At 39.3% G+C, this 22,183-nt stretch overlaps 1 protein-coding gene across 1 annotated transcript; it reads right to left on the bottom strand.

Moving 5' to 3' along the window:
* Positions 1-2,636: 2,636 nt before the first annotated feature.
* CNIH1 (cornichon family member 1) lies at positions 2,637-18,409 on the bottom strand. Its single transcript, XM_065871989.1, has 5 exons — positions 18,272-18,409; positions 13,037-13,105; positions 8,752-8,864; positions 7,532-7,675; positions 2,637-3,814 (listed from the first exon to the last, which is right to left on the bottom strand). The coding sequence occupies exons 1-5, from the start codon at positions 18,350-18,352 to the stop codon at positions 3,787-3,789; spliced, it is 435 nt and encodes a 144-aa protein (XP_065728061.1). The 5' UTR covers positions 18,353-18,409; the 3' UTR covers positions 2,637-3,786.
* Between the last annotated feature and the right edge of the window lie 3,774 nt (positions 18,410-22,183).

Here is a 22,183-nt window from a genome sequence, read left to right as displayed (position 1 = left end):
TAGGTAGTTAATACTATTTTCCAAAAACAAGCAGAACAAGCAGCAGAGCTGTTTACTCCTTTTAGACATTTAGCTTTAAAACCATTAATTTTAATCAAAGTAAAATTGTTCTAAGAAAGCTATTCAACATATCCAGAAACAGAACCCCATGTTCTCTCTTAGCACCGCCCCAGAGTATTAGTTCAGAACCATCTGCTAAGCTATAATACTAGTGCCAGAGACTCATTAGCTGCTGGTCTGACCAGATCAATGACTGGTTTGAACAAAAGAGCTTAAATTATTCGACATTATCTTTCCCCTTTGAAAAGTGTGTTGTTTTAAAATATTTCGGCTGTCAGAACTTCTGATTTCCAATTATACTGTACAACTGATTATTAAGAGATGCACATTTTAAATAAGTAACTTAGATGAAAACTTTTAAATAGATTATTTTAATGGGCTTGATGCTGCTATGCTATAGCCATACCTGAAATGAAAGCCCACCCTCCTCCAGGGTGTAAGAAGAAATCCACAGAAGTCATTCTTTGTACTATGGCAATAATATTCCATGAACACTGTTCATAAATATATACAATTGGAGGAAAAGAGAAGTGTTGTATCAAGGAAAATAATTTGCTAGTTTCAAAGTGTATCTATATCTCTTATTTCCTTTCTATGCAATTATCTGAAATATTTTCAAAATATGTTGTTGATCTGCAGAGAAGATGAGAGCTATTAACGTAAGTGGTCCTCAAGCTGGAAAATACTGAACAGGCTTTAAAAGACACATACTACAAACTGCCATGCACTCTGTTGCTTTGTGTAAGACCATTACCTGGGTATCTAAACTTGACTGGTAGGTCTCGCAATTCATGGTGTAATCCATGAGGCTTCTCAAATGCTTCAGTAATACCTGGTATGTCTCAAAAGTGGATCATCTGGTCATTTCCCATCACTACCCCCTTCCCATGAAAAGTAATTCAAACTTCAAACAAATTAGCAGTTTATGTACAGCCTGTGACCCAACTCTCCTCTATCCTGGGATAGGGAGTGGGTACTATCAGTTAAATATTGTGAAAATCATCAAACATTATTAATAAAATTCAGATGCAGGCATTCAAGTTAAGTTTCTACCCCATACCTCCTTAACACTAACAGGACATGTTGGCATGATACAGTATTATTACTAAGCAGAATAACTGCTAAACAGACTACATTTGTTATGTAAGATTTTTAATGCAGGAGAATCTGTACCAACAGCAAGCAGTTGCTGATACAGATAAAAACCACAGTGTGTTACACTAATGGTTTCAGAGAGTTGGAACACTCTTAGGGATAAATCAAATCACACGATAGCAAAAGTAATTGTAACAAGGGAAAAAAGAATTCCTAAATAAACAGCTGTGGCTACACAGGGTGCAGTCTGACTAAAGCTGGAAAGGATTACAAACCCCGGCTAACTACGTTTCAGCTGGGCATGCAGGAAAAATAGAAATATGGCTAGGGCCACCCAAACCAGATTAATGGGGGGAACAAAGCAAACTCAGAGCAAGGGAAAGAACAAGTGGGATACTGTCAAATGCAAATATTGTATTTCTGCTTTCTCTTGGTAAGTGACTTAATTTCATAAAACAGTGGAAAAGGTAAAGATGAGTAGATACTGTGAGAGCATCCAGGTACCCAATCACATGCCTAGGAACTAACAATCTACCACTGAGATGGGTGAACCTCAATCGTCAGTCATCTTTGAGGAATCAGCTAAGGACTACATATCTAATTTTTGAAGCATGAGAAGGTGGCTTTCACAAATTACAACCAGTAAACCTTGCGTTAATCCTGGAGAGTACTGTGGAACACATTATTAAAGGTATGTTAATTTATAAAGGAAAGTGGTGTTTGCTGAGAGACAGCAAGGGCTCATGAAAATGCTTTGATAGGAATACAAAAGTAACTGCCCCAGGAAACCTATGTGAAGTACAGAAGACTTGGCCAAGTCTCTCATGATCAAAAGTTTTTGTGAACAAGAAAGAAAAATGAGTGCAAGCTGGTACAACTGGGTGGATTAGAAACTGAATTATTGCTTATACTCAGATCATGAGTCTTCAGTGCCTGGTAAGGGCTCAGGAAACAATTTACCACATGAACTGATGATCCCTCGAAGCGTGCTCCAGACTACAAAAGACAAGGTCTTTAAAGCATCTCTCATTATGAAATGGTTGGACTCTCCTCACTCTTCTGGTTCTACATCCTCTTCTTCAACATATTCACCCTCATTACCCAATCTCAAAACAGTAACAGCCACTCTCCCAAAGGTGGAGAGGCATTTTTTTCACTAGTAGAGAATAAAACAGTACAGCATCTAATTCAAGGGGTAAGAGTAAGACTTCCACAAACACATCCATAAACTCCCTTGATCATTAATGTGGAATTTCTGCCTATGGTTTTCTTTCTTTGATCCTTGAAGAAACTTTGAACCACTTAAGACTATTTTCAATTGCCTTAACTTCCTCATCCCAAATAAAGCACAAGAATGCTTACGGAAACATGCAAGCCATAATTATTTTACCTGCCTTACAAGCAGCAGCAAAAAAACCAAACTTATAAGTCATTTTACCTTAAAATGTGCTGTTTCAAAAAGGAAAAAAATATTTTAAACATTTTAACTTTCACAATAATTGTTTTTAATTGGTAAGAAAAATGATGATGCTGTGCCATCAGTGTTTATGAGTCTTGTCAAGTGACAAAAGAAGGTAATGTGCTTAAACCATTTAAAAATCTTCCTTTTTAGATCCAAGCATGGTATTAAAAAAAAAATGTAGTACTCTACTGTCTTTTTAAAAAATTGACAGTGATATGTCTTTATTTGGAATAAGCAAGTTTAAGAATAGCTATTTGTAATCTTTAAAACAATGCACTGAAAATAAGTCTTAATTTCAGAGTTTTATTGTATTGCACTAAAGGAACAGCAGGACGGTTATACAATGTTCTCTCTCATTCAGTTTTGAAAATCTAAAGTACTTGCAAACTCTTAAGAATATCTTCACCACCAGATTAGAGCACTAAGTATAATAACCAATTTCTTAATAAGTAATGTCTCACAAATTAAAACACATTTAAAATAGCTTTAAATGCATTCTTCACAAGTAAGTCAGCATATATTTTTGTATCATGTTCACTTATGCTTAAGAATTAAAGCAAGTATATTACTCTGGTGGAAATATGGGAAATCTCTCATTCATGCAATATACAGGGATAATATTTCAAGTCAAAGGAAAAAAATCCCACTCATTTTTTTTAATGCATCCATATATAATCACCTATGTGATAGATGAGGAAACCCATGAAGTTTCCACAGGTCAGATATATATTTTCAATTCATCAGAAGTACCTGATATCTACAGCTAATTTATAATTAAATGGCATTTCAATAAAACCAAAATGAGCCCTACAACTTCTATAAACAAAAGCTTCCAATGGACTAAGGATAGTCAATAATTAATGCAGTCATTCAAGGGATTATGGCTGTTCCTTAAGGAGTGCAAGTTCAAACCTGTCAACACCAGAGGTATCATTTTATATTAATTTATATGTAATTCCATTTAAATTCTTTATCCGAGTATAACATATGAAAACAGTCTTTCCACAAGCAAAAAATGTGGAAACATTTAAAAAATAAGGAGTCATTTTTTAAAGTAACTGATCAGATTCCATAGGCTACTCTTGGAAACAGGATCTTGCTGGATAGAATCCCTTCATTTGGTGGCTTTTTGCATGCACTTAACTGGACCAGTTCTTCTGAGTGTTGTCCTAAGAGCTCACCAAAACATAGATCATGCTGAAAAGAAGAAAAAGGCTATTATTAACTCAAACATTCCTAATTATAAAAACTAAGAGCACCAAAAAGTTGAGTCTGCTTTATATAGCAAACTCGTTTGTGATATCACACCATCACAGAAAACGGAAAGACCGATGAATGACAAGTTCACAGTATGATTTTAATCTGCATTTATGGACTTCTGCCTAAGGTAGGATTGGCTCAGTGCATGTGCTGTAGTTGTCCCCTATTTCCTTTCCAATTTTAGCAAGTAGAACAGCACAGCTGAAAGCTTAATAGGGATCAGAGCTTAGAGAAGCAATCCAAACAGCACACTGCCCCAGAGCTATGTCTAAGAATAGGAGTGAGCATCTCCAAGGGCTCACTTCATGCCAGGCCTTCTGTTAGGTCCTAGGAGGTAGGGTAGGTACCATTATCCCCATTTTACAGACAGGAATGATCAATCAAGGAACTTTCCCATTAGAGAAAGGTTCTGGGCAATAGCAGCAAGGTTAAAAAGGAAAAGGGGACCAACAAGCAAAATAAAAAGCAACAACCATTTGATCCTACATGAAGGGCAAGGTGGGAGAGGCACGGTTCAAAAGCATGTGTGTCTAAACGGAAATACAAAGCAAGGAGGTGAGCAAACTTGATAGACTATTTTTTGTTATCATTATTTAATTAATAGACTTTTTTTTTTTTTTTTTTTTTGCGGTATGTGGGCCTCTCACTGTTGTGTTACTCTCCCGTTGCGGAACATAGGCTCTGGACGCGCAGGCTCAACGGCCATGGCTCACGGGCCTTAGCCGCTCCGCGGCATGTGGGATCTTCCCGGACCAGAGCACGAACCTGTGTCCCCTGCATTGGCAGGCGGACTCTCAACCACTGCGCCACCAGGGAAGCCCTAATTAATAGACTTTTTAAAAGAGCAGTGTTAGGTTTACAGAAAAATTGAGCTCCAAGTAAAGAGACCTCTCATGGACCTCCCGATCCCAGCACACAGACATACATACAGACACACACAGTTTCCCTTATTACTGGCATCTTACGTTAGTGTGGTATGCTTGTTACAACTGAACCAATATTGATACATCATTAACTAGAGTCCAGTGTTTACATTAAGGTTCACTGGCTGTTGTACATTCTACAGGTTTGACAAACGTATATTTGCTTGGCAAACGTACCCACCCTTACAGTATCATACAGAATAGTTTCACTGCCCTAAAAATTATCTGTGCTCTGTCTATTCATCCCTCTCTCCCTGCTAACCCCTGGTGACCACTGATATTTTTACTGTCTCCATAGTGTTGCCTTTTCCAGAATATCATATATTTGGAATCAGACAATCTGTAGCCTTTTCAGATTGGCTTCTTTCACTTAGCAACATGCATTTAAGTTTCTTCCATGTATTTTCATGACTTGATATATCATTTCTTTTAATCTCTGAATAATATTCCATTGCCTGGATGGACCACAGATTAAATATGTTTATCCATTACTATTGCTTTTTTTTTTTCTGGCCCCGTTGCCTGGCATGTGGGATCTTAGTTCCCCGACCAGGGATCAAACCTGTGCTCCCTGCAGTGGAAGCGCAAGCTTAACCACTGGACTGCCAGGGAAGTCCCTACTATTGCTTTTTAAAGACAGACAATGGGCTTCATTGTAAGGGCTGGGCTCACAGAGGTTCACAGACAGCCTGGGAGGGGGCCCAATGGGTCAATGGTCTTGGTGCTCGGCCTGAGGACAGATGATGGAGACAGAGTGGACTTGTGGGCTCTCGCAATCTGGGCGATTGTTTCCATTCTCCTCCTGCCGACAGCTGGCTGTCCCTGGCTCTTCTCAGAAAGGCCTTTCAGGTGGGGGTGATACCCTACTCCATCGATAGGCCTGGGACTTAGTTTGCTGCTCTTATGGGGGCTCGTGGCTGATATGACCCCCAGACTGGGTGTCTGCCCTTCTCTTTCTCCTCAATCAAGGCAGTGTGTTGGCTGGGCCTCCCGCCTGGATTCGGGTGTGTATGCATGTGTGTTGATAGACAATTTAAAACAAATGAATGATGTAGTGCCACCATCTCCTGGCGAACATTTTCCCACAACTCTACATCTCCAATTTTATCATTTATTCAAGCATTCATTTATTTTCCTTCTTTCAACAAATATGTTTTAAGTGCCTACTATATGCCAGCACTGTTCCAGACACTTATTATAGAAACTAAAAACTGAAAATTAACAGAAATTAAAAGGACACATGGAATTTCACTTTTCAGAACTTTTTCACTATCTTTGTTTCAGATATGAACGTCTCTAGGTGTACTAACGGACACTCATTTTCACAAATATAATGTGTAAAATCATAAAAATACATTTTCCATAAATTTCAGTCTAGCACTTCACCCTTTTCCATAATGGAAACTAGTATGATGTAAACAAGAAATAAGCAAGTTTTCAAGTAACAAAAAGGAGAGGGAAGAGAAACTTAATTACTGCCAAAATTTCATCTAATAAAACTAGTTTTCTTCATATTTTGACAATCAGGTAGAAATTCCTCTCCAGTTGAATATTTATCAATAAAAAATGGGGGAAATGTATTTATAAAGCTTAAAGAAAAATTATAACTCCACACTCACCCGTGTCCATTTCCAGTTTTAATAAGCAGCCGTTTTCCTCCACCTAGAACAGTGCCTCTCAACCAGGGCTGATTTTGCCCCACAGAGGGCATCTGGCAAATGTCTAGAGACATTTCTGGTTATTATGACTGGGGCAGGGGGAAGCTACTGGCATCTAGTGGGCAGAGGCCAGGGATGCTGCTAAACATCCTACAATGCACAGGACAGCTCCTCACAACAAAGATTTATCCTGCCCAAAATATCACAGTGCCAAGGTCAAGAAACCATGACCTAGAGGAATGATGATATGAGTCCATCACAGTATAAGGGGAGGAAAATCAATAACTGCAGCATCGGGACTTCCCTGGTGGTCCAGTGGTTAAGAATCTGCCTTCCAATGCAGGGGATGCGGGTTCAATCCCTGGTCGGGGAACTAAGATCCCACATGCCTTGGGGCAACTAAGCCCGCGCGCCACAACTACTAAGCCTGCGCGCCTCAAATAGAGAGCCCGCGCGCCACAAACTACAGAGCCCTTGCACTTTGGAGCCCACGCACCACAGCTAGAGAGAAGCCCACGTGCCATAACGAAGATCCTGTGTGCCACAACTAAGACCCGATGCAGCCAAAAAAAATAAATAATTAATTAAAAAAATAAATAACTGCAGCATCCTATATGATAGAATTTTTCTTTCTTCCATCCCATTCGGATCATGCAAACCAGAAAATAAAGGGTAGAGCATACAGTTTATGAAGAATGATAAAGAAAAAATTAAACATAATCTTGAGACAGACACTGAAGCCAAGCAGAAACTTTTTTGCAAACGCACACAGCCATATCCTCTTGCTCTGCCATGGAGAATGAGGACTGTCCTTCACTGACTGTCTGAGACTTTGGAAGCAGCATCCCTGACCCAACTTTCTGCCTCTGACTGCACATCAGTTGGCTGCCTTGACAAGTACCAGTTGATTCAATGTGTGTGAATTTGCTGATGTGCACTGTGCCGTTTTCAGTACCACCGTTCAAGACATGAGTTATTCTTCAAGTGGATTTTAAGGTGTTCAGACCATAATGCCTGCAAATGTTTCTGGCAGCAAAGTGAAATCATATTTTCGTTTTGTTTTTTAAACTTACCCATATAGGTAGTAAAAAAATGCTAGAAGATAAAAAGCTAATTTGCACCATCCTTCTTTCTGACAATATGCTAGAATATCTGCATTCATGATGGTTGTAGGGTCATAGAGTCCTGGTCCACTCATCACTGGTCTACTCATATACCTGTAATAAACACAGTTGATTAGCCACTCAGAATGGAAGCTAACCTTCAGGATGGAAAGGAGCATTCTTCTTCTCAAATAATATTTGTTACAATGAGAGGTGGTCCACATTGGGAAGCATACTTTTAGTTCTAGGTGGAGTTCTTTCCTTTTATTATCTTAATTTTAAAACTGGAGCCCCTACAGAGAACAAGGTGGTTAAACAAGTCATATCTGGTCTCCTCTACACTTTCAGAAATCCAAGAAAATTAAGAAGAACTGTAAAAAGGAAATACAATTTTTTCTTTCAACTTTTTATTTTAACATAAAGAACACTTCACCAAGATATTCCAAATGTTCACATTTACCACACAGCTTTGTCCTTCTCTTTTCTGTTCTCTCTCTAAATACACGTACATTTTTTTCTGAGCCATTTCAGAGCCAGTTACAGATGTGAAACCACTTTACTCCTAAATACTTCTTCCATATGTATTTCCTAAAATCAAGGGCAATGAGATTTTGACATGCCTATCTAAAACAAAACACTCTAATGCTATATAGATCAGATATAACATTTAGAAGTTATGGAATATGAATCTTTTATAAATAACCAAATTTAAAGTCATAAAGTAAACGTGGAGAAAGAAGTTAGACACACACTGTACAATCTGATTTATATGAAGTTCAAAGATGGACAAAACTAATCTAAGCTGCAAGAGATCACTGGTTCTCCTATGAAAGTACAGGGCTAACTGATTGGAATGGGGCACAAGGGACTCTTCTGGGGGCTGGAAGTGCTGTATATCTTGATCTGGGCGGTAGTTTCACAAGTGTATCCATATGTAAAAATCCACTGAGCTGTACACTTTAGACGTGCACACATTATTGTATGTAAGTTATACCTCACTTTTTTAAAAAAACCCTTTAAAGAATAATAACATAAGCTCCATAAGAGGTATTAACACAGTTATTTGTGCATCCATGTGGTTTTAAAAACAAATGCTAACTGGTTTCATTTAGCATGTAAGATAACCACATCGATCATAGTATAATTAAAATTTAATTAGGAAAAGTATTAGAAGTGTATCTAAATATTACCTCCAAATATGATATGCCAAGAGGGGCATATTGAGACCCAGTGTAAGCCACTCTGCGGCACAAAGAAACATGACACAGAAGAAAGCATGGATGAGGTACTCTGGAAGGACAAGCTGGAAGAAAAACACAAGCCAGTTATCAAAATGCCTTGGCATTAAATCAACTGCTAATTGGGAAAGCAGGTGGCAACTAAGTTTCAATAATGAAAAATCACTGTTTTCCTAGAATCAGAAATGAAAGATGCTACTGAGTTTTATTTCCATATTAAGCTTTTGAACAAAAGCAGGATTATATGCCAACTGACCAGAGGATACAGCTTGCACTAAAAGAATAAGATATAACTTAAAATTTAAAACCCAAACTTATAGAGCAACAGGTTAAATTATACAAAGTTACCACCCAGATTGTTCAAACACAGTTATTTGCTAATCACTCAGAATACTTTTTCTTTCCACCATTCAAGAATGATGAAAATACAAAAATGAAATATCTGATCACATGCAACATGATATAAAAAAATCCACAAAAACAAAACTCCCCTTTAGAAGTTTACACATTAGTGTTTTTAAGCCTTTAAACAGAAACCAGGGATGCTACATATACAATATTTAGCAAACCACATCACATTACCACAAAAGTAATTTTTCAATGGAAAGCCAACAGCCAATAATCTCAGCACAGTCGGGGGGAAAGAACATTAATACGCACAGATGCAAACGATGTGCTTTCTGCAATGTAGGAGGGAAAAGACTAAGATCTGAACCATGAAATTGGAATTCTCCTGGTTCCTGAGCTCCCATTCCTACAAGGCCTTCCTATTTCTTTCAGCCTGCTTTCTCCAATGAAGGGCTACAAACACAGCAGACCAGTAGGAGCTCAGAACTCAAAATGCATCTTTTGATAGCAGGTAGTATTAAGTGAGGAAAAATTAGTTCAAGCAAAATGCTTTTTATAAAATGACCAAGAGTTCATGCTTTACTTAAAATTATCTTTCTCATCCTACAGATTTCAGCCTAATGACTCTATTAAACATAAATACTAAAACCTTCCATTTCAAGTTTCAGCCAAAGAGCTTCCTACAAGTCACAGCTGCAAAGCCAGTTTCTCAAATGTGCTGCACTGTCCCATCAGATCTTTCCTGAGGGGAAACTATAGCTGTAGAAATAATATATTACTTATTCAAGTCCATTTTCTAGTACTCCCAAATTACTTTTCCCATTCAAAGCTGTAAAGCAAAGTTTTTAATTAATGCTATTTGAAATAAAATTCCAGTAAAACCAATTAATCTATACCACTAACCAGATATTTTCTACAAATTTAAGTAATATAATAACAAGATAAACTCTGCACATATATATAAACATGTAAATAACATGGACCATTAAGCCAGCATTTAATTAAGATCAAAGTTAAACATCTGCAAGAAAATATCCATAGGAAAATCTTTGGAACACAAAGACTACAACCAGGACAAACCAAGAAAAATATATAATACATATTATTAGGAGTTCCACTAAAGCTGCTGTTTATAATACTAGTTTAAATTACAAGAGTTTTCTTTAAAATATAATGAGCCTATTTGGGCCCTCTAAAACCAAGTGATCTAACAATACAAATCATCATCCAAGTTTTCCAGACTAGGGTATGGGGAGAAAATGATTTTGAAAGCATGATCCTTACTGCTCTTAAGCAATATTCTTTAATAAGAGTGATAATAAAGATAATCTGCAACTCTACCAGTCTTTTGTCTTGTTTTGTTTTGTTTTTGCGGTACGGGCGCCCCTCACTGCCGCGGCCTCTCCCGTTGCAGAGCACAGGCTCTGGATGCGCAGGCCCAGCGGCCATGGCCCACGGGCCCAGCCGCTCCACAGCATGTGGGATCTTCCCGGACCGGGGCACGAACCCGCGTCCCCTTCATCGGCAGGCGGACTCCCAACCACTGCGCCACCAGGGAAGCCCTCTACCAGTTTTAATATGAAACAAATGCCACACTCCCTCCCTTCTCCTCAAAACAGTCCAGATACTTTTACTATGCATCTCTCATGAAGACCAGTCCTCTTCAATCACTCTTTAATGACGAAATTTCCCCATTAGTGGCACAAAATGATTCCATTTAGGAACCCACATTTACACAAAAACTAGTATCCATAAACAGCACATGCAAATATGGCTGAAATGATAGTACTTAAACATGCAAATCCTAATATTCTGTAGTTAAGGTTCACATTTTTAAATATAATGGTATTTGTCTTCCCCCATACTTTGGCAGAACTGTCAAAACAAATTTTCAATAGGGAAAACTGTCAGATGCACTGCTATTAAGCCAATTATCGGCACCCTATCCAAAACACAACTTGTGCTGGTGTAGAAACTTCCTTCCAATCCACTGCAGCATTAGGATGTCCCAAGCACAAAGTGAGAATTTCTTTCCATTAAAAAAAAGCCAAAAATCACACTCTATATTTTAAAATGAAATTAGTCCCTCTTAAGTTTATGGTAAATTAGGAAAATACAAGACTCTAAACCTAAAAAAATCAGGCTGTCTGGGTTTGAATTCTGACTCTATGTTAGCTGTGTGACCCTGGGCAAAGTGCCTGAACCTCACTAAGCCTCAGTTTACTCTCCTATTCATGAGTATAATATACTCACCTCTTAGGATTGTCATGAAAACTGAATGAAAAAACCCAGGTAAAGATGCTTAGCACAGAGCCTGGCACCCAGGAAAGCCCTCATCTGATTTCAGCTATTATCATCTTCATCATCATTTGGTTATTTGAAGTAATGAAAAGCCAAAGAAGATAGAACACTATTAATACATAGCTATCAAAAGGAGAAATTTCAGTTTCTTAATTTCTTGGTAACAATTAGTTTAAACAGTAAGTTAAGATGTTTTACAATGAACATTATTACTTCCCAGTGAAAAAGCAGATTCAGCTCACATTTTGCTTCATAAGAGTAGAGAAACAGCAAGTTAATACTTTTAATTGTACCTACATCAAGTCTTACTGCAGCAGTTCTTTAAAGACAAACCAGGAATCTATTCCATCATGGCTATTTATCTAGGAAACAATGATAAAAGTAGCAAACCAACTTTATAGACCCTTTCTAAATAAAATCCCTCTAGCATGCTAGGGCTTTACAGTTTTACACAACTAAAGTCTATACATGTTTTCATCTTCATTAAGTAATGTTTAAAGATGAATTATTACATTCTATTTCTTGAAGACATACTCACTGCTTTCTTACAAAAAACCTTTCAGTTTCTGACCAGTTAGGCAAAAATCAAACCTACAGGCTAAAGGAGAATCCTCCTGTAAACTAAATGAAGTCAAATATATATATAAAACCCCTAAGCACAATGGGGCCACATTATAACTAAATCCAGAAGAGCTCAGAACTTAGTGTTAGACAGGTCTGCTTTAGAAACTTAGAGTGGATATATACCAGAAATAACTATGTAGACATTTGTATACAAATTGTTATCCACAAAATTCTGACACCATGAATCCAAAGGTAAGCCTTACTGCAAAATTCCAGAGCCTAAGAACAGAGCTATCTACCTAAAAGGCTCTGAATAAACAGCTGCTGAAAGAATAAATAAATTCCAGAATAGACAAAACCGAAGATAAAAATAGATATGGTACTAAAGACTCCACCTACAGATTACCTCAGAGTAAGTTACCACAAAAGAATAATCTCACCTATTAAAGTCATTTCATATTAACCAACTTTCAAACACTGCACCTAATAATTTAATATCGAAGTGCCTATGGCTATAACATTTTTTTAAATGCATGAGCATTTAACAGCTTTCCCTACTTGACTGGGCCAGCAAGCAAACATTTGCATAAAATATGAAATTTCATGAAATCATAAACCTCAACAGGCATATGAACAAGCACACTGAACAGAACAGTTTACAAATACAAATGCCCTAACCCTCCCCATGAAATGAATGTAGCATTAAAACATTAAACTAAAAAGCAGTACACACCTTTAATGCAATTTTGACTCTTTTAATCTTTTTGACCTTTTCAACTGTCTTTGGCCGACAATGTAAAAAGCAGATTGGAAGAATGTTAGTATGACAGCTGACAAGATCACCAGCAGATTAATAATAGAATAGTCAAGCAGGACAGGAAAAAGAATATTTTTTAAAATTCTGCCTACTTCAAAAAGTACAAATTTATCATGCCACTGAGAATATTGGCCATTTTCAAATGATATCAAGTTAAAAGCAAAAACAGTTTAAAAATCTAGAGAAATAGCCTATATTATAACTTACAGGATTCAGGGTATTACACTGGTCTATAGGATTCTTGTAATCAGTCTTCAGCTCATCAAATGCTATAATCTAAAATAAAAATAAAATAGTTAGGATCTCTCACTTTAATAAAAAGCAGCAATAAACCTGCCCCATCAAACAATAACTGAATAAAGTTAATAGGACAAAAGCACAGGTGTAGCAACTTTATATGTACCAGTTTACAGTAAGCTCAATATATGGTAATTAATAAATAACTAGAATCACATTCAAAGAACTGAAAACACTTGTATATTGTTATCATTAAAATGATCTGATATCACTGTGATAAATACCTTCAATTTTCAATTTTTTCACTGCCTCCACTAAAGTTATTTTCTCTGCTTGAAATAGTCTTTCCCCCAGCCATTAACTATTTACAGAAGCTCCTCTTTATCCTAAACAAACATTCTCCCTATGTCAACTCCTCCCTGTAGGTCTCCCTAACTCCCTTGGGCAGAAATAATTGCACGCCTGTCTAATCTCCACATAGAACAAGGCTTTATAACGCTATCAGGCTGGCATTTCTCATACTGGAGGAGAGGATTTAAGTTCAGGTTTGTGTCCCCCCACTAGACTGTGTGCCCCTCAGGGTGAAGTGTTTTTAATCATCTGTGCATGCCCCTCCCTTGTCACAGTGTTCAGCGGGACACTAGAAATGGACTTGTATGCTTCAATTTGTTCCCATTTGTACCTAAACACATACATTTCACAGTCCTACTTCGATTTGGAAATTCAAGAAATAGCCTCAGAATAGAGGAACACTAAGAGAATATTAAACTTCACAGCCAGGACCACCACATACAGTACTGCAGTTTCTGCACAGAACAAAAGGCCAGGTGAGGGCACAATGCCACGCACGCTTCTGCTGCCAAGCACCCTGGCATGGGCTCTGCACCAGGGGCTATTCAGGAGGGAGGACTTTTCTAATCCTCTGCCTCAAGAGGCATCTTATTCTAATTCACCTTAAGGCACCACATAGGCAAGAGCAGGCCTGTTTAAGGGCACTGCAAAAATGATCAATCTGACCTCCTTTCATGTCCTCTGTATATTCCTACCACATGCAGGTCCTTTCATTTGATCACCAAACTAAAGACTGAAGAAGGGTAAAGCCCAGGTAAGGCCAGCTTCTCATGGTGTGATGAGTGAAACAGTTATAAATATGATAAGGGAAGAAAGATCTCATCCACTTAAAATGCATTGCAAGGACTTTCCTGGCGGTCCAGGGGTTAAGACTCCGTGCTTCCACTGCAGGGGACACAGTTCCATCCCTGGTCGGAGAACTAAGATCCCACATGCCGTGTGGCGTGACCAATAAATATTAAACAAATAAAATGCATGGCAAGAGTAAATCAACTATACTTTAATATAAATAAATAAAAATTTTATATCATACCATTAAAAAAAAACAGCAAGAATCAAGAATATTTTTGTCCACACTCTGAGAAGAAATGTGGCTTTAACATTTAAGGTCACTGAACACAGAACTTCAAAGTCAAAATGCACTAAAAATCAAATAAGGGTGACACACCACTTTGTGTCAAAGTAAGAAGCCAAAGGCCCCGAATTTATGGGGGAGCTATTTTAGTTGCTGCCGCCAGTTGCCCAGGGGACAAAGAATTTAATCTGCCCTTGCTCTGGTGGGCTAGGACTAGTATTTTTATATGTGAGACAGTGCTACTCAATATTACCAGTAATCACTGAAGTCATATATTTCTAGCTTTTAATATACTGGCTTACCCTGTTAAAATTGTTAGCTTCATAAAAAGATGAGTTTTTTAACTTCTAGAATTTTATAAAATTACCAACCTGGCCTAATAAAAATTTTAATGAAAGCAGAAATAGAAGGAAAATAATTACACATTAAAATGTAAGCTCCATGAGAGCAAAGATTTTTGCTGTGTTCACTGCTATGTCGCAGGGCTTAAAATAGTGCCTGGCACCTATATAAGTGTTCAATCAATATTTACTGAATGGGACTACCCCGGTGGTCCAGTGGTTAAGAATCCACCTTCCAATGCAGGGGATGCGGGTTCGATCCCTGGTCAGAGAACTAAGATCCCACGTGCCCCGGGCTTCAACTACTGAGCCTGCATGCTCTGGAGCCCATGTGCCACAACTACTGAGCCCGCACACTTCAACGAAAGACCCCGCAAGCCGAAACGAAGATCCCGCCTGCCGCAACTAAGACCTGATGCAGCCAAATAAATATTAAAAACAAATATTTACTGAATGAAAGGGGGGAAAAAGGGAAAACTAGCCCTATGCTTAAAAAAAAAGTACAGAACTCGCCAAAAGGCATTTTCCTTTGCTAATGACCCCTAAAACATATAAATGTTAAAAATATAAATGTACAAATAGAAGATACTAATTTCTGATTATTTATGGATATAATCAGTCAATTACCTGACATTAGCTGTGATATATTCCCAATGCATTTTAGACATTTAAGACAAGGACTGTGATCGCAAATACAATTACTTCCCTATAACAAGATCCAATTTACTAGCAGAGTATGAAACTTGTGCTTTAACTTTTTTCCCACTGCACAGTTTCTTCAGGTGATTTCAAAGGATCTTTTAATGCGTATGTTGCTGAATGGGTTTCTGTTTGAGTGCTATAAGCTAGAGTTGTCAAAACTCTTCTGAAAAGATTCTTAAACTAGTGGTTTTCAAATCTTCTGTGACTGTGGGTCTGGACAAGGACGTTCACAAAGTTTTCCAAAAAAGTGCAAAAACAAAACAAACAAACAAACAAAAATCCCTAAATATAGCAAACTACACAATTCAGGATACCTCCAAATTCGATGCACATCTTTGCGGAATGACTTCTGCATTTTTAGCTTTCAAACAAATCTATGCTCCCAACTCTATTCTCCAAAAAGCATCAATCACATGAATTAGGACTAAACTGACACACGTATACATCAGCATAAAAAAATCCTCCGTACAACAATTAACATAAACTGGATTTTCTGAATTTATACTTGAAATTTCCAGATGCGTCTTCTGACAGATACTTAAAATGACCTAAGAAAATAAACTGGGGACCTCCCTGGTGGGGCAGTGGTTAAGAATCCACCTGCCTAATGCAGGAGACACAGGTTCAAGCCCTGTTCTGGGAATATCCCATATGTTGCGGAGCAACTAAGCCTGTGCTCCATGACTACTGGGCCCGCGTGCCTAGAACCCATGCTCTGCAACAAGAGAAGCCACCGTAATGAGAAGCCCGCGCACCACAACGGAGAGTAGCCCCCGCTCGCTGCAACTAGAGAAAGCCTGCGTGCAGCAACGAAGACCCAATGCAGCCAAAAATAAATTATTTTTAAAAAGAAAAGTTAGAAAAAAAGAAACTGAAGGTTACATAGTTAACAGAAAAATTAAAACTATATCTTTATTTAGAATTTTCTATTTTTTTCCCAAAGGATGCACAACCCTCTGAACTACTAGAAATCCCCAAGGGTATAAGCTCTCCACTAATCTGTGGAGTACAAACAAATTTTTAAGTCTGTAACAGGACTTAAAATCATCTACTTCACCCAAACACATATTCACTTAAATTACCCCAATACATATTGATTTAAATTACCCATTTTTTTCTTTAAAGTGCAGTTCAGGTTTTCTTAGCAAAACACAATCTAGTTCAAAATGTAAGCCATTCACAGCTCTCTTCTAAGAATCCTCATCAGCTCAGAAAACAGAGTGCCCATCAAGCAGGAAGTGATTAAATCCTCATCTACAAATGGCAGGGAATCACACATTTCAGTTTCATCAGAGGCTTACTAAGGCAGAGCTAGTTTGCATCCCAAATTATCTTTACTTATTGTCTTTATTCCACCAAAGAAGAGCCCAAAATGCTCTTCAAGTTATGGGTTCCTAGTGACAAAGCATTCTGAGGGAGCAGCCTACATAAGCATTCCCCCACTACACAAGCAGTTGGGTTTCAAATAATTATAAATGTAATTACACTCCTTAGCAAAAGGGAATGGATTTGAGATTTTTTTTTTTTTTTTTTTTTTTTTTTTGCACAAGACACTGCTACCACGTAAATCACTCTGCCTCTGTATGTTCCATAACAAATCCCTGCTATGGGCATGATGAAACCTGACTGAAAATTTACATGAGAGTGAACATGCCCAATCATTCAAACTAGGACCAATATTCCAGAAGGTACTAGAATATGGAGGGCAGAGCAAAAAATAAGATAAATTTTTAATGAATGCTGATGTCCAAAAGGCTGCTTCTAATTTTGTGTTAGAGAAACAGGATTCCTTTAAAATCTCTTGTATTTCACAGGGAACTTAACTTGTTCCTTACAGGGGCCAGTAAGGATGTGCTTCTGTCCTGCAACATGATGTGAGTAAAAGAGAAAAAAAAAAAAATTATCCTAGAGAAGCGTAAGGTTTCTGAGCATTTTCAAAATCGAATTAAAACCACCTCTACTAAATCAAGCTACTCCGAACACAGAGGTGGCTAGGAAGTCTCTCGAGAAACCTGTCGGCCAAAGTATGATTTAGGGGGAAAGTTCGGAGATAACGGTCAACAAAGTAATCAATTCAACCGGCATCAAAGTTCACCAGGAGACAATGCCGGGGGCGGGGGTGGGGCGGTGGTTCTACTTGAAGAGCACCCAACAAGTGCCTGAAAAGTACAGCTGGAAATTTATCTCAAGTAGGTTATAACTACCTCATTTGGGCCACACTCCTGTGGACACCAGAAAACAAAGGCAATCTGCATTAAATAATATTTCGGCAAACCTCATTCCAGCTCAGCACGTAGCACGCCCCTCTGCGCCCTTGACATCCTCCCGAGGGACGAGGGAACGCGGGGATGCGGCGCCGGCCAGCGAAGCGCTGTCCCGCAGGGCCCGCTAGGACCGCGGCCGCCCCACCCGGCGAGGGAGGAGTAGCAGCGCGCGCGGCCTGCGCCGGGACACAGCGGGCGCAGCCAGCCAGCCGCCGGACGCCTCGCCTCCTCCTGGACCTGCAGCCCCCGGTTCGCGGACCGAGGGCGCGCAGGGCCCTGGCAGCGCGGCCGGCACCGCCCCGGCCTGGCCCCATTCCCGGGCGTGCGGACCTCCGAGGGCCGTGGCCGCCCAGACCACGGGCCCGGGGCGAAAAGAGGCTACGCCGCCACCTCGCCCTTCTATCCACGGGCCCGGGGCGAAAAGAGGCTACGCCTTCACCTCGCCCTTCTATCCCCGGCCCCGGCTACTCACATGCCAAATGGCGAAGAAGATGAGTGCGGCGGTGAGCAGCAGCGCCAGCATGTAGCAGAAGGCCGCGAACGTGAACGCCATGGCCGGGGAGGAGGAGCAGGGAGCAGCGCCGGTGCCAGCGGAGAAAGGCGGCGCAGGGCCCTCTGGGTAAAACCATTCACTTCCCGCGACCACAACCCACACCGCCGCCGCTGCCGCCGCGGGGGCGCCAGCCCTCCCAGCACGCCTGCGCACCAGCCCCGGTGCAAGGCGCCCTCCGGTGGCCAGAGTCCGCCATGCATTTGTATTGTCTGCATAGAGGATTAATTTATCTTGCCTACTTCGCTCGTTTATTCTTTGAACAAATATTCATTGACTGAGTGCCAGTATGTTCCAGGTTTTTGTGCTCCTCCTTTGAGATACAAAGGTGAGTAAAATAGTACTAGCACGGAAAGAAGTTAGTATAGTGCTGGAAATGAATACGTAAATAAATCATTACAGTATTATTACCCTGTTAACGGAAGTCTGCAGCATGACAGGTCAGAGCAGGGCGCCGAGCCCACACTGGGGCGTTCAGGGAAGGATTCCTGGAATAGATGTTTTGTTTTTGTTTTTGTTTTTTTGCGATACGCGGGCCTCTCACTGCTGTGGCTTCTCCCGTTGCGGAGCACAGGCTCCGGACGCACAGGTTCAACGGCCATGGCTCAGGGGCCCAGCCGCTCCGCGGCATGTGGGATCTTCCCGGACCAGGGCACGAACCCGTGTCCCCTGCATCGGCAGGCAGACTCTCAACCACTGCGCCACCAGGGAAGCCCTGGAATATGTTTTTTAAACTGAGGCTTACATGAGTAGAAGTTGTCCAGGCAAAGAGACGGTAGGATCAGCCGTCCAGTCAGAGGGTTCAATGTGAGCAAAGGCACAGAGATGAAAGAAAGAAAAAAATTTCGGTGTCTTAGGTGAAACCACCTAAACAGTTCTAAATTAGTGGACAAGACAGTGCTGAGAGTTAGGGGTAATCAAGGGTTTAGATCATAGAGGGCCTTATATGCCTGGCTAAGGAGCTCAGACTTCATATCCCATAAGCCCATGTTTTTCAACCTCTTTTGCCCACCACACACAATTAGACTTTTTCATTGCAACACAGCAGAACATCATACACACATGGAATTATAGAGACATGGACATCTGGATACAGAGACAAAGAAATACATATATAACAAACAAAAATTTCACAAAACTAAATATCCACGAGTACTTGCCCTTCTATTCTTTTTTGCTGTCTTGTTTCTGGAGGGTTTTTTTGTTTGTTTCTTTTCTTTTATTCTTAGGTTGTTTTTATTGTTTTTTTAACATCTTTATTGGAGTATAATTGCTTTACAATGGGGTGTTAGTTTCTGCTGTGTAACAAAGTGTATCAGCTATACATATACATATATCCCCATATCTCCTCCCTCTTGCATCTCCCTCCGACCCTCCCTATCCCACCCCTCTAGGTGGACACAAAGCACCGAGCTGATCTCCCTGTGCTATGCTGCTGCTTCCCACTAGCTATCTGTTTTACATTTGGTAGTGTATATATGTGCATGCCGATCTCTCACTTGGTCCCAGCTTACCCTTCCCCCTCCGGGTGTCCTAAAATCCATTCTCTACATCAGTGTCGTTATTCCTGTCCTGACTCTAGGTTCTTCAGAAACTTTTTTTTTTCCTTAGATCCCATATATATGTGTTAGCGTACGGTATTTGTTTTTCTCTTTCTGACTTACTTCACTCTGTAAGACAGACTCTAGGTCCATCCACCTCACTACAAATAACTCAATTTCATTTCTTTTTATGGCTGAGTAATAGTCCATTTTATATATGTGCCACATCTTATTGATCCATTCATCTGTCGATGGACACTTAGGTTGCTTCCATGTCCTGGCTATTGTAAACAGAGCTTCAATGAACATTGTGGTACATGACTCTTTTTGAATTATGGTTTTCTCAGGGTATATGCCCAGTAGTGGGATTGCTGGGTCATATGGTAGTTCTATTTTTAGTTTCTTAAGGAACCTCCATACTGTTCTCCATAGTGGCTGTATCAATTTACATTCCCACCAGCAGTGCAAGAGGGTTCCTTTTCTCCACACCCTCTCCAGCATTTACGGTTTGTAGATTTTTTGATGATGGCCATTCTGACCGGTGTGAGGTGATATCTCATTGTAGTTTTGATTTGCATTTCTCTAATGATTAATGATGTTGAGCATTCTTTCATGTGTTTGTTGGCAATCTGTATATCTTCTTTGGAGAAATGTCTATTTAGGTCTTCTGCCCATTTTTGGATTGGGTTGTTTGGTTTTTTGATATTGAGCTGCATGAGCTGCTTGTAAATTTTGGAGATGAATCCTTTGTCAGTTTCTTCATTTGCAAACATTTTCTCCCATTCTGAGAGTTGCCTTTTCATCTTGTTTATGGTTCCCTTTGCTGGGCAAAAGCTTTTAAGTTTCATTAGGTCTCATTTGTTTATTTTTGTTTTTATTTCCATTTCTCTAGGAGGTGGGTCAAAAAGGATCTTGCTGTGATTTATGTCATAGAGTGTTCTGCCTATGTTTTCCTCTAAGAGTTTTATAGTGTCTGGCCTTAAATTTTGTCTTTAATCCATTTTGAGTTTATTTTTGTGTATGGTGTTAGGGAGTGTTCTAATTTCATTCTGTTATATGTAGCTGTCCAGTTTTCCCAGCACCACTTATTGAAGAGGTTGTCTTTTCTCCATTGTATATTTGCCTTCTTTATCAAAGATAAAGTGACCATATGTGCATGGGTTTATCTCTGGGCTTTCTATCCTGTTCCATTGATCTATATTTCTGTTTTTGGGTTAGTATCATACTGCCTTGATTACTGTAGTGTTGCAGTATTGTCTGAAGTCAGGGAGCCTAATTCCTCCAGTCCATTTTCCTTTCTCAAGATTGCTTTGGCTATTCGGGGTCTTTTGTGTTTCCATAAAAATTGTGAAAATTTTTGTTCTAGTTCTGTGAAAAATGCCTTTGGTAGTTTGATAGGGATTGCATTGAATCTGTAGATTGCTTTGGGTAGTATAGTCATTTTCAAAATATTGATTCTCCCAATCCAAGAACATGATATATCTCTCCATCTGTTCATATCATCTTTAATTTCTTTCATCAGTGTCTTAAAGTTTTCTGCATACAGGTCTTTTGTCTCCTTAGGTAGGTTTATTCCTAGGTACTTTATTCTTTTGGTTGCAGTGGTAAATGGGAGTGTTTCCTTAATTTCTGTTTCAGATTTTTCATCATTAGTGTATAGGAATGCAAGAGATTTCTATGCATTAATTTTTTATCCTGCTACTTTACAAAATTCATTGATTATCTCTAATAGTTTTCTGGTAGCATCTTTAGGATTCTCTATGTATAGTATCATGTCATCTGCAAACAGTGACAGTTTTACTTCTTCTTTTCCAATTTGGATTCCTTTTATTTCTTTTTATTCTCTGATTGCTGTGTCTAAAACTTCCAAAACTATGTTTAATAATAGTGGTGAGAGTGGACAACCTTGTCTTGTTCCTGATCTTAGTGGAAATGGTTTCCATTTTCACCATTGGGAACGATGTTGGCTGTGGGTTTGTCATATATGGCCTTTATTATGTTGAGGTAAGTTCCCTCTATGCCTACTTTCTGGAGGGTTTTTATCATAAATGGGTGTTGAATTTTGTCAAAAGCTTTCTCTGCATCTACTGAGATGATCATATGGTTTTTCTCCTTCAATTTGTTAATGTGGTGTATCACATTGATTGATTTGTGTATATTGAGTAATCCTTGCATTCCTGGGATAAACCTCACTTGATCATGGTGTATGATCCTTTTAATGTGCTGTTGGATTCTGTTTGCTAGTATTTTGTTGAGGATTTTTGCATCTATGTTCATCAGCGATACAGTGAAA

Source organism: Phocoena phocoena, chromosome 2, assembly GCF_963924675.1.
Source record: "Phocoena phocoena chromosome 2, mPhoPho1.1, whole genome shotgun sequence".
Classification (NCBI taxonomy): Eukaryota; Metazoa; Chordata; class Mammalia; order Artiodactyla; family Phocoenidae; genus Phocoena; species Phocoena phocoena.
This window is presented reverse-complemented; position numbering and strand designations above follow the sequence as displayed.

What these genes read in the sequence shown, in the direction of transcription:
- CNIH1 (XM_065871989.1), bottom strand. Translation starts at nt 18,352, where the DNA reads ATGGCGTTCACGTTCGCGGCCTTCTGCTACATGCTGGCGCTGCTGCTC. An exon ending in TCTTCTTCGCCATTTGGCAT is followed by an intron (nt 13,106 to 18,271) that starts GTGAGTAGCCGG and finishes TTTTTATTTTAG; the next exon opens with ATTATAGCATTTGATGAGCT. An exon ending in AGTGTAATACCCTGAATCCT is followed by an intron (nt 8,865 to 13,036) that starts GTAAGTTATAAT and finishes TTTTTCTTCCAG; the next exon opens with CTTGTCCTTCCAGAGTACCT.